The sequence below is a fragment of the Castor canadensis genome, chromosome 1 (assembly GCF_047511655.1).
Source record: "Castor canadensis chromosome 1, mCasCan1.hap1v2, whole genome shotgun sequence".
Lineage (NCBI taxonomy): Eukaryota > Metazoa > Chordata > Mammalia > Rodentia > Castoridae > Castor > Castor canadensis.
In genome coordinates, this window is record NC_133386.1 from 92,381,638 (window position 1) to 92,395,245 (window position 13,608).

General features: G+C 39.1%; 1 protein-coding gene across 5 annotated transcripts in view; it reads right to left on the reverse strand.

Moving 5' to 3' along the window:
* The window catches only part of Kcnq5 (potassium voltage-gated channel subfamily Q member 5), a 525,873-nt gene that overhangs the window by 80,023 nt on the left and 432,242 nt on the right, over positions 1-13,608 (reverse strand). For all 5 annotated transcript variants that reach the window (XM_074079876.1, XM_074079868.1, XM_074079860.1 and 2 more), the window contains one exon: positions 380-490. In XM_074079876.1, coding sequence (XP_073935977.1) covers positions 380-490 — 111 coding nt within the window. The remainder of the gene's footprint in view (positions 1-379; positions 491-13,608) is intronic.

The window sequence follows — 13,608 nt, forward strand, 5'->3', positions numbered from 1 at the left end:
AAGGGATCTGAAGAGGAAAATACTTCATTTGTGTATATCTGTCTCTTCAGCCGTATGCAGTATAAACCAAAGCGAGCGATCAGTTTAAAATGAAAGTATGTTTAAAACTTTACAGACATTAAAATCTTCAGTGGCATGTTGACTGAAAGGTGCTGCCACCTTTCAGAATTATTATTTTGGCGTAAAGCTGCTATTAACATCTCAAGACTCTATATTCTAAATTATCCAACTAGATATATTTAGAAAAGGCATTTCATTAGAAAAGATGATATATGTCAGCGATACAGATGTGTTTCCAAGCAAACCCGCCCATTTGTGAGCACTCACTCAGGTTAACCCCAAAGACCTAGAGTTGCTTTTCTGTTGCAAAGATACTCACGGCAGGAAGTGCAAAGAAAGAAATGCCAAGGAGTGCAAAGCCTGCAGAAAGCAATCTTCCCAGCCAAGTTAGTGGAGTTTTGTCTCCATAGCCAATAGTGGTCAATGTAATCTAAAAACAAAATAAATAGAACATCCAGCTTAAGTACTTGCAAAGAAAGTTAAGACCTAGTAACAGGAGGCAAAGCAACATTTCTACTAAATCATTATTCAAGAAGTCTTGTTGACGCATTTTATGACTGTGCTTTAATTTTCCATGACGCATACCAGAACCTCTCCTTGTTTAAGGAAAGGAATAACCTACATAGTTGTTCCTCCCCAGTTTTCCATCTTTTCTAAGTGTTTTCAAAGAAAGGGTATTTAAGTGCGCAGATAACCATCAGCGATGCAGCAGTGATAGCACTGTGGATTTAGGACTGAGTCAGTCCTCCAAACAGCAATTTATGTTAATTAAGGTTGTCCATTCATTACCTTGGCAGGCATTTCCTGAAGGTCTGGTGTGTGCAAGGTACATGTTATAATTTATAGTGGGACCAAACTGAGTGCTGCATAGTTCTTGTCCTAAGGTATTTACAGCAGAGTGAAGGAGGCGTGTACACACCACGATTAAAACACGAAATAGGGGACGCAGGGATGAGAGTGGGAATTCAAGAAACACATCGACCATTCCTGGCTTCGGGATGAGGAGGCTCAGCTGGGGGAATTGTTGTCATTCCTAGGCTTTGAAGGAGGGATGACGTCTTGAGAGGCAGAAATGATGAAGAAGGGCTCTGGGGAGGGGAACAGGTGGCCAGTTGCAGAGTGGTGAGAACGCACAGAGCAGGTTCTGGAAAGGAGGGTATGTTGTACTGGAGCATAGGGGATTTGAGGAAGATGAGTCAATTCTTTGGTTTCATTAATGATTTATAATTTTCAGTGTACAGCCTTTTACTTTCTTGGATATATTTATTCCTAAGTATTTTTTTGGAAGCTATTATGAATGGAATTATCCTTGTGATTTCTTTTTTTCAGAAAATTCCTTGTTAATGTATAGAACTCTTCTGACTTTTGTGTCCCGCCACTCTACTGAATTTATTTGTACTAACTTTTTCTTGTGTGTGTAATATAGAGTTTTCTATATATAAGTTCAGGTCATCAGGAAACACTGATAATTCATTTCTTCCCTTTCTGTTTGAGTGCCTTTTATTTCTTTCTCTTGCCTAATTGCTCTGGCAGGGACTTCCAGCACTATATTGAGAAGCTGCAGAAGTGGGCATTTTTGTCTTGTTCTGGATCTTAGAGGAAAGGATTTCAAATTTTCACTGTTCAGCATGTTTGTGGCGGGATTTTCATATATGATCTTTATTGTGTTGAGGTATGTTCTTTCTATACCTAATTTTTTGTTGAGAGTTTTTTTTTAATCATGAAAAGATGCTGAATTTTGTCAAGTGCTTTTTCTGTATCTAATGAGATGATCTGAAATAAACCAAGCATGAAAAGACAAATACCACCTGTTCTCACTTATGTGTGGAATCTAACAGTCAAACTCAAAGAAGCACTGAGCTGAATGGTGGTTCCTGCAGGCTGGTGGTTGGAGAAATGGGGGATGATGGTCAACAGTTACAATGCTTCAGACAGGAGGAATAAGTCTTTTATTGTTATTGTTGTTCAAGATCTATTGCACTGTGTGGTGAAGATGACTGATATTAGTATAGTGTATATTGCAAAATCACTGAGAGTATATTTCAAATGCTTTCACCACAGAAAATAAGAAAAATAAATATTTGAGGTGAGAAACCCTTAATTAGCTTGATTTAATTATTCTACATTTATAGTTCTACACCAGGCCATTCTTCTGAGCTCTGGATTCACTACTCTGCAGTTGATATTTCTGTTTGGATGCCACATATTCGTTTAAACGTAATGGGCTAAAATAGAACTCATTTCTCCCACCCTGTGAATCCCCAAATGTGTCCCTTCTCATCTCAGCTAAGAGCAGCACACCATTCTTTCAGTAGCTCACGTCGGGAGCCTCTGGACCATCTTAATTATGTCATGCCCTTGCTCCCCTCACACAATCTATCAGCAAGACCTGTTGAATCTGTTTCTTTAAGATAGTGTAAATCCATCCCTTTCTGTCTTCACTGCCACCCTGGCAGACCAGGTTGCTACACTAGCCTCATAATTGCTCTCTCTGCTTTTGTTCTTGCCTTTCTTGAGCTCCTTCTCTATATACCTCAAGGGGTACTATTTTCTCCCTCCCCTCTAAACATCTTTTGATGGCTATCTATTGAATTCAGAACATGTTCTTAGCTCCTAACTGTGGCCTATGTGACCTGGTCTCTGCCTGCCTCTCCAGGATCATCTTGATTTCACCTGTGCTCATGGCACTTTGATAATAGTGGGTTTCCAGATCTTCAAACAAGCCAGGATCTTTCTGCCTTAGGGCCTTTGTACATTCTGTTCTATCACTGGAATCAGCCCAGGCTGTAATCAAACTTGTGATCCTCCTGACTCAGCCTCCTGAGTGCTGGGTTTACAGATGTGCACCACCACACTGGGCTCAGCTCCTTGTTTCTTAATGGTATTCATCACAAGTGGAAGTTTGCTGTATTTTTCTTTGGGGAGGGGTCTCTTTCCTTTACCAGAAAGAGGAACAATTGACCTTCCTGTTTGTTATCTCCCTAATGTTCAGCATGATTCTGGCTACATAGCAGAAAGAATTCATTAATTGTTTAGAAAGCAAGTGGAGAATCCTTTCAAGAACACTGGCAGCAAATGGAGTGCGAACTCCTGGAAACCTCTGACGCAGAAGAGGCTTTCTAGGATGTACTTGTGCATATTTCAGAGGGTGAAACTGAAGAGGGAAGGTGTGGTGGCTTTATGATGGGGGACAGGTACCAAGAAGGCAGAGGAAATGGGGCCAAGGGCACAGCTGCAGGGTCAGCCTTGGCATTGTCAGGACAGCCCTTCAACAGTGGGGATGGTGTGGGTACAGTTAAGTGGGAATAGGATTGGAGGGCTTTGTCAGTCCCTTCAGTTTCAGTGAGGATGTAGGTGGGTCCTATGAGGAGTCACAGGCCTTGTCAGGGGAAAGGTCTGGGGATTGTGAGGGTACGAGAGGATGTGGGTACAAGCAATAGGAGGCCTGCTGGGTGGAGGAGCTCAGCCATGGTCAGAGAGAGGACATGTGTAGTACAGTCTGGTAGCCAAGGTGATCAAATGTTATTATAGGATCAGCCTAGGACTCTCAAAGGAATTTCTTGAGAACACCAAAGAGGAAAAAAAACCAAATCAAACTTTTTATAGTTTCCTAATCCCAAATATGTGGGAAAGATTTTAATGTACTGTATATTTTCTGCAAAATAGCTTCATCTTTTATTAGTAATAATATACTGAAGGAGAAATATCATGATTTGGTCAAAGCAAAAATGTTACATTTCATGGCTTGCTCTTATTTCAGTAACATAAGTTACTCTGCCTGGTACAAGTACTGAGAGGGTAGGATTTGAACCACTGTCTCTACATCTGAAGAATGAGACACAGGAGTGTAACAAGAGAAGAGCACCCCAAGAAGAGAAGACATCCTATTTTGTTTTATTTTGAATGTTAGGTTTTCCCTTTTTCCTATATGGGTGGTCTGTGTAGAGGGGGACTATAAAAGGTCGTGGACTTAGAGCAGTGCCCAGGATCTCTTGAGGATGGGTAAAGACTGTCCACCTCTTTGCACTATGATTCAGGCTTCTGGGATGACTACAATTCCAAGTGCAGGAGACCTGAATAACTAGCAGCTGAACCCCTGACCTCAACAACTTCAAATCAACTCAGGAAATTTCTTGGTTGAAAGTCTAGGCGATTTTTGTTGACAGGCCAGGCTTGGGAAAGATCTTGCAACAGGGCTGCAGGTTGTTCCCTCTCTAACAGAGAGGGAAGTTGGTAGAAGTTTGTTCATCCTTTCATTTCTGTGGACACAAAGAGACACTGGGCTTTGTGATGTGATCAGAGGGGTAGCACCAAAGCTATGAAGTCTCATGAAAGTGGAAAGGACACTACCAGGGAAAGGCACAGGAACAGGGGAGGGGGTGGGAGGGAAGAGATGGTAATGGGGAGCAAGATGATCAAAGTATGTTATATGCTTATATGAAAAGGTTCCAATGTAAGCCATTAGTTTGTACAATTAATACATGCTAATAAGGAGGAAAAATTATGAAGTCTCCAAGATGTGAATCTTCTCAGGAATCCACAATGACCCATCTGATTGATATAGCTATCAGTTTTCTAGAGCAAGGTCTAACTGCATTTGATAAAACCATGCTTAGATGAGCCCCTCATAGACATTGATTTTCTGGACTTTCAAGGGGAGCTGCCCTTGAAGAAGAAGCAAGTGTCCTTGGAGTAGCACAACTATGTTTGTTTCTTTTCTTTTCTCAGCACTGTTGATGGCAATTAGCTAGCTGATCCTTTGCATGAAAACCCTGAGGCAGAAACCTTCTTGGTGCTAACTCTCCCATGCTTATGCTAAACAATGAACCATTCCTCCTTCTAGAAAATTTATCATGTCTCATTGGCTAAACCCAGTAACGTTTAGTTTCATGTAGGTCCAGAGTCAGAGAAAGACAGGCCCATGCAGAGCCCACAGACCCCAGCTTGCCAGGATGGTTGGGAAGGTCCTGCAACAGCAGCTTGTTCAGAGAACCTTGAGAGGCTGCGTGATCTTCAGGGCTTGGAGGAAATTACACCTGGACTTCACAGGAATTTGGTGGTGTGGCAGTTGATTCATTCTCTCTTCTTAGATCTCCAAGATCTCAGTAGCAGATGGCTGATTTTTATTGTGGCTCATCATCTCTGTATTGCAACTGCTCCCACACTGAGTGCCCAGTGGTTATCAATTATAGTACGCAGTTAGTTTAGTGGTATGGACTGCATGAACTTACAGAGCAAGAGTGGATTTTGGGAAAAACTAAATCTAGTAATGGAGTCCTGTTATAACAAAAAACAAGTCAGTAAATAAGGCACCTCCCTTGCCATAGCAGTGTCTTTAAACAAGGGACCCAATATTAAAGATAAAGAACTACATCCTTCTCTGCAAATCCCTCATCACCCCTGTGTTGTGGCATTCCTTGCCAGTTCTACCTGCGATGTGACATTAGGGTGAAAGGGCTGAGCAATGTGGGTAAAGGAGCTGGGAGCAGATGCAATGCTTCTGTTCATGTTGGATGAGCCATGAGGATGCTTCATGACTTTAAAAAAATGGGAGGGGAAGACCAGGATTGGGTGGGCCCAAGATGACACAAACAACCCAAGTGTGGTCTGTTAATGTGTTCTCCTTGTACTAGTATATTTTTGATAATTCCTGAGGCAAAGCATTTGATTCTTTTCTAATATATGCAATGCTAAAACTGAATCACAATACATCAGACTTTCAGTCTGCATAGAACATACATTTCAAGGGAATGAGTTGAACCATGGTGCAGTTGAGTCCATGTGAAATAAATCTCCATGTGAGAGAACCCTGTTATTCTTTGTAGGTGAGATGATTTACTTTTCTTTCTTTTTTTGTGGTATTGGGATTTGAACTCAGGGTCTCATGCTTGCTAAGCAAGCTCTCTACCACTTGAACACTCACCAGCCCTTTTTTGTGTTGGTTATTTTTGAGATAGGCTCTTGTGAACTATTGCCCCGGATGGCTTTGAACCATGATTCTCCTGATCTTTGTCTCTTGAGTGGCTAAGATTATAGGCATGAGTCACTGGCACCCAGCAGATTTTCTGATATTATGTATTAATGCATGATAATTTATAGAATAATTAGAATAATCCCTTCCTTCCTTCCTTCCTCTTACCCTCCCTCCCTCCCTCCTTTCTTCACTTCCTTTCTTTCATTTATTTTTTTCTTATGGTGCTGCATGTGGTGGTGGTAAACCCAGGGCTTTTTTCGTGCAAGCAAGTGAGCTACTATCCCCAGCCCCAGAGATGCCTTCTTTTTTTTTTTTTTTGAAACTAAATACATTTTAATAGAAAACAAAATACAAAACAACTCTTTTCAGAAAACAGAAATATTTACTCTCCCCACTAGAACTTGCTTTTCTGGCGCATGTTTGATATGTACGCTACCTGCGATTGCTCACAACACATTCGTTCATGAGACTAGTGCTGCAGTGCGGGGTGGGGGTTATCAAAGGAAGACACAAAAAGCCATGTTCATCTGAAACCCAACACTTCCTAAACCTACCTGTGACTTATTCCAAATTATTCTTCAGCATAATCTTTTTACTTCTTTGGTGCTAGGGATCACAGCTAGGGCTTCACACACGCTAGGCAAGTGCTCTACCACTGAGCTACAGCCCCAGCCTCAGAGAAGTCTTCTTCACTGAAACTTTGGTGGTGGTTAATTGACTCTACTTAGTCAGAAATTTGATTAAAGCAGATAACCACAGAGGTATATATGTATATGTATTTTATATACATATGTATATCTATACAAATATATATATATAATTTGTACATAGAAATATATACATATATAGACACATAGATATATACATATATAAAACACACATATCTATAAAATATTTTACTTTAACCCAATATGTATACATGTATATATGTACATTCATTTCCTAATATTCTTGATGAAGAAAGTTTTCTGCAATTGGGGTTCTGTCTCATTTTTTTGTTTGCATAAACCTTACCCATAATGTATTCTTTTCTTTTTTTTTTTTTTGAGCTTTTTTTTTGGGCTTCACTCAATGTGTTCACTTCTGGTTTGCAGGAATACATTTCTTAGTAATTTGTAATAATTGAGCCTTTCTAAAGCATTCTTCCATTTTCATAATACCATCCATCTTTCTTTCTGTCCCATACATTCTCAGCTTATGCACTCGTATGAAATTAACCATGCCATTATAGTCACCAGTACTGTGGGTATAAAACCACTTGGGGATGAACACACTGACAGCTGGTGAGCTTCAGACAGTGGTAAGAACAGAGTTCTGTGGGTCTGGAGCACTGGTGTGTGGCAGGCCTTAGTCAGCATGTTACATAGGAGCCAGGAGGGTTGGCTACTCAGTCAGTGATGAGGAGCTAAAGTGTGAGAACCTGTACTCAATCCTGGAACAAATACAATCCTTACATGTATGGGCACGTATATGGAGCAGTATTTATGAGCTTTGCTTTTCTACCCATATGTGAACATCAATTTTTGCTTATGTGTATCTAAGGGATGAGCTTCAGAAAGGTGAGATGGATGTCTAGAGGACTGTATTGAGCATAAGTCTAGTGTGTTTCAGAGTTTGTCAGAGATGTTCTGGTTAACACATGTTAGATAGAGCAACTCTTCACTAAAAACATATTTATGACTCTTACTCATTGACTTTTGAATAGGATAGTTACAATATCATTGGGAAAGTCAAGTTTTCAATTTACCCTAAAAATTAAATAATAAAGAAAATGTTAAAGAATTAAAAATATGTTCAACATCTCTTTCAGTGCTGTCACAGGCAGAGTAATGACCTTATTCAGTGAGAAGTTTCTGTCTGTTGCCATACTACATGATCTGAGACAGAAGCCAACAGGCTCATTTTCTGGCTGCAGAGTAATGGGCTGAATCAGGATCTGAGCAGGCATGGTTCACCTCGCCATTGCTCCATCTCAGAGGGCCTCAGAAATCCTTGCTGGTTTGTGCCATCTCCTTAGTTAGAGCATTTATTCAAAGGTGCTTTGGCAGATAAGAACAGCTCTGATAAATTTTTGCCCTCCTTTCCATATGCTCACTTACAGTTATGCAGGTAAGAAAAGATATTTTCTGAAAATTGGTAGTTTGAAAATTTGGCAGGAAAGTATAATTGTGGTAGCAAGGTCTGAGGTGGAGTGAAGAATTCTTCCTCAGAATGCAAATTCTGCTCCTGCTCCAAGTTTTCTTGATTAAAAAAAAAATGGGATGACAGAGATAGGCCTGGTGGTGTAGACCTGTAATCCCAGCACTTGGGAAACTGAGCCCAGACTGGGTTACAAAGTGAGACCATGTCAACCCCCTTACAAAAAAAAATGATGGGAGATTCTATTGTCAAATTATAATTTACACACTGGTTAGGCTATAGTTTTTTGTTCAATAGAAGAAATAATTCCTATAAATTTTTTCTCTTTCCTTCAAGTGAGAAATCATTAAATATTTACTGGCCTAATTATGAAGATATAATTATCATACTAGCTTACAGCTAATGCATTCATGTGAACTAGTTAAGGATATACTGCATATCCTTATATGATAAGGATACTGATATTTCTGCAGCACAGTAGGACTTCCCCATAAGGAGGCCCTTTAAGGAAGGATGATTCTATTGGCACAGTCAACAATTTCCCCCTCTCCTTTCCCCTCACCTCCCCTATCTTCTCTCCTCTCCTCCTGTTTCTTCTCTTTCCTTCTCTTCTCTTTTCACTCCTCTCTAGGTTATTCACTGATCAGGCAGTGGGTGGTCATGGAATCTGTGCAGTCAGCTTTGAAATTTGTTGACCATGAACTTGTGGATCAGAATGGTTTTCTATATTCAAACCTAAAAGGACTTTGTAGGCATATATGAAAATGTTATACTAAAACTCATTAGAATTGCAAGAAAGATAAAAAAGAAGGGTGGGGGGAAGGGAAATAAGAACTAGTAATAGAAAGGGGTGAATTGATCAAAGTATATTATATGTGTGCATAGAAACATCACAGTGAAAGCTCCACACTGTGAAATTAATATGTGTTAATAAAAATGTGAAAAATGACGCTCGTGTGGTGATAGCATTATATAGTATGGCAGGTAGCTCAGGACATTGTCACTCACATTGTTCTTCCAGGTTTGTGGTCAGATATACAATAATGGTTATGACTGACCTTTTCCTCACACTTCATAAAGCATCTGTGTGTCCTAATCTCATTTCATACATTTAGTAGCTTTAGGTTTGGGTAATATGACAACCTCCATTTATACCAAGCTATTAAATGACTGCCGAATGCCATGCTTCTACTGAAATCATAATCTTGAGGCTAGATTGCAAGTCTCTTGACTAAAAGTCTTCTGTTCTTTTCAGGACACCATGTGTCAATGCTCATGAAATAACGCTCACTGAGAAAAAGTGTTCAGAGCCATATATGAGATGGTGTTATTAGAGGAACAGAATTTTTCTTAGGAAAGAATTTTCCAAAGAGGCTTATGAACACTATGCCTCATAAATACATGCATTAAGGTAGGGAAGAGACTTAGAGATTCCTACCACAGCTAGGATTTGTTGTTGTTAGGTAATGGCTCGGGTATATGTTTTTGCTCAGTAGCTCAGAATACTCTTGAATAGTTTGGAGCTGGTGTGTTGATTCTCTTATGGCCAAATAAAGCATTGATAGCTGCAGGCAATGCACTGACAGTAAGAAACAAAGATTTGTTTTAATTTAATATATTGGCACCAAGTTAGGAAACAGTGTCTTATAAAATATTGCAGGAAAATATTTTGTACTGGTGAACCCAATGTGAAGAGGGCTAAGGAGGGCTGATTCTCTGAAGGACAACCAGTATTACCAAGGCCAAGGGCATCTTTGATCATTCCACAAAGTTCTTATTGCAGGAAGATGAAGCTTACAGCATATATTTGGAATGTGCAACTTGTTGAGTGCACAGGAAACTACATTACACATGGAGCCTCTGTGTAAAATCTTTTGTTGAGAAAGATTGTAAGATTCTCAGCATGAACTGCAGACACACAAATATTGTATACAGAGCATGTACTTCAAAGTGGGACAGATAGAGGAGCCCAAAGGATGAAGAAAAGAAAGAAAGAAAGCAAATAATAGTAAAACACATCACATATGTATAGGAACAAGACACAATGAAATACAGTGAAAACCGTTAAACAATATAGGATAGGGAGAAAAGGATGAGGAAGTGCAGTGACTTAAGCACAGTGCATGTACAGGTATAATATCAAGGCAAAAATCCCACTGACCAATGAACACTCACTTAAACAAAGACGGACAAGAATGAAAAACAGAACACAGTAAGTGGAGAGCACTAACAGGATAGAGATGGTAAAAGAAGGAAGTAAAAAAGGTGAATATGGTTGATGTACTATCTATGCAAGAATGAATATAGAATATTTAGACCTGGTGATTCAACAGGTTTAAGAAGGGGACTAAAGTAGAGAGGAGAAAAATGGAGGGGATGACCAATTTGGGATATATAGATGTTCTAATGAAACTCCCTGTGTAGTTATCTTAAACAAAAGTGTTTTTCTTGAATATGTGGAAATATTCTGTTAAAATTGCATACACATGTATGTAAATGGAAAAATGAGACATGTTGAAACTATTCCAGGAATGGGGGAAGGAGGATAAAGGAGAATGATGGAGGGGGTGAATTAAACTATGATATATTGTAAGAAATTTTGTAAGTGTCACAATGTACCCACAATATAACAATAACAAAATAAATTCTCTCTCTCTCTATTTATATATATATATAAAAGAAAATTATTGCTAGAAAAAATATGAAAACAAAAATGAAGGTCAGGAAGATAAAACAGGTCCTGCCTTGGGGTGGGGCACCAGTGGAAGTGGGGGAGGATATAAGGAAAGGGTGTACGTGGGTGAATATGGTGGAAATATTAGGTACTCATGTATGAAAATGGAAAAATGATAGCTGTTGAAACTGTTCTAAGAAGGGAGGGAAGGGATAAGGGAGAGTGACCAAGGCAGTGAATTTGAGTAAGGATAATTGTAAGCACTTTGTACATGTCACAATGTACCCCCAGTACAGCAATAATAAGATGAAACAGAGTAGATTTATACTAACTATGGCTGCATACATCTTTTCTTTCAAACCCCACAAAACTATCTTCATTATGAGAACTTTCTGGTTTTCTGAAGAAAAACTGTTTTTCAAAAACAGGATTATTACCAGAAAAATTACTTCAGGAAAACTTGATCCTAAATTATTTCAGAAAAAAACTAAAGCAAATCCAAGGGAGAAAAATAATAGTAGGAAAGGAGATGATAATAATGGAGAATAACTTCAGGAAAATCCATTCCTAAATTATTTCAGAATAAATCAAAAGCAGTTAAAAAGTAGGAAAACAGTAACAGGAAGTAGCATTGAGTGGAGCTCCTCTGAGCAACCACAGGGGCCTCTTTTCCAGGACCTGCCAGGGCCTTAGATATTGGATTTACTCATTTCCCCTCCTCCACACTCTGCCTCTTTAGCAGCCACCTCAGATGCCAGAGCATTTTTGCATCACAACCTCCAAAACCCAAGCCCCTTCTGTGCTCAAATTGAGGATCTGCAATGAAGCACACAGCTCTTGTTGCAAAGGCCCTGCCATTTAACACCTACAACAGCCATGTCTATACCAACAGGAAACACCACCTTTGAGCACTAGCAACAGTTTTGGTACCAAGATCTGTTATCTTACTTACTCAGCAAGCTAGGCACAATCACTCCTTGGTGTGGAACTACTTCAGGGGCTGAAGTGCTTTAAATCCTTATTGACACTGATCAGGGCTGATCACCTGCTGTATCTCTGCAAAAGTTAGTTTTGGGGCAGCCCTCACTGTCATCTAGGAAGAAGTTTAGTATTTAACACTTGGAATCACTGGGGTACTCTACCTGTATAACCCAAATTGCATTTTGATACTTAGTGTTGATTCTTCAGAGTCTAAATAAGGAGGATTTCCTTTTTCAACAAACCCTTGCACTAAGAAACACTCCAACTCCAGGTGATCTCATGTTCCCTATTCATAAAGGTGCCCATACATACAACATGGAAGATTTTTAACTAAAAATTATGTAGACAACTTTTTCATGAAGGTTTTTATTGACACATAATAAAATTTATTTATTTTACACTAAGACCTAGGGTTTTTTTTTTTTTTTTCCTTTGGCAGTACTGGGACTTCACACTTGCTAGGCAGGTTCTCTACTGCTTGAGCCAGGCCTCTGGCCCTTTTAGCTCTTTTTTATTTTATTTTTTTTAAGGAGATAGGGTCTTGCTTTTTGCCCAGGCTGGCCTGGACCACAATCTTCCTATTTTCTGCTTCCTGAGTTGCTGGGATGACAGGTATGTACCACCATGCCCTGCTTTTTTCTGTTGAGATTGGGTCTCATGAATTTTTTTTTTTTTTTTTTTTTTTTTTGCCATTTGGCCTGGATTTTCCTGATCTTACCCTCTCAAGTAGCTAGGCATCAACTAGTCACCGGCAACTGGCTTAGTATTTGTTCTTTTGACAATGAATAGAAATAAGTCTTCTTGTTTACTTTTCATCTTCTCTTAGGCTTCAGATAATATCATTAATGAGTCAGTTAATATCAACAAACCTGCTTTAGAATAACAAGTCCTTTTTTTTTACTCCTAGAACCTTGACATATTGGAAGATTTTTATTCTCATATCAAGGGTAGATTTTTTTAAAACGTAAACATAATTAGGCTGTTCAGAAACCTGTTAACTACAGGTTCAACATCAGTCAAAACAGTGCAATTTAAGTGGAGATCACTGAAAGTGTTTTGTTTCTCCCTAAAAGTCACAGGTATGACCTTCAAAAACCTGCTTCATGTGTTATTCCTGCAGAAGAAACAAGCTGGTGACTAAGTGAGTATATTAAGAGTTTCCCACACACTGTTTAATGCCCGATTTGGCTTCCTATTAGTAATAAGGAGAAAGGCAAGACTCATGGAAAAGAGAAAGAGCTTTCAGACTGTATCCTCAAGAGGAAAAAGGTGCAGCTGAGTGCCTCAGTAATTGAAATATATTAGAAATTACCCAAGAGAATAAAAAATCAGAATTAAAGGATGGGATGATAGACCATTGGTAGCAAGAAAAGCCTCCTGGTTCCTCAGTTTATACAGTTTGTCCACCACGAGTAGTATATTTTCATTTGCTGTCTATGTAGGAAAGGTGTTTAAGAATGTCAAATGGCTGCTACTCTTCTCCTTTCAAAATATCTGATATTGCTTGTGGATAAAGAGCAGGAGTTGGAAACCAAAGTATTCAACCAAGAGAATGCTTTGTTACCACACAAGCAGACATTTATTCAGATAAGTTTTTAAAAGTCTTAAAGTATAAGTGAATATATTTCTGATGGCTATTTATTTTATTGCTACTACACAACCAACAAATATACCAAGTTCTGCTCAATACAGCTCTGACAAATTTTCCTTGTCTTGAGGATGGTCTTTTGATGAGTAGTGGAATAATGAACAACCAGAACTTAAATCTGTGCTCCTCAAA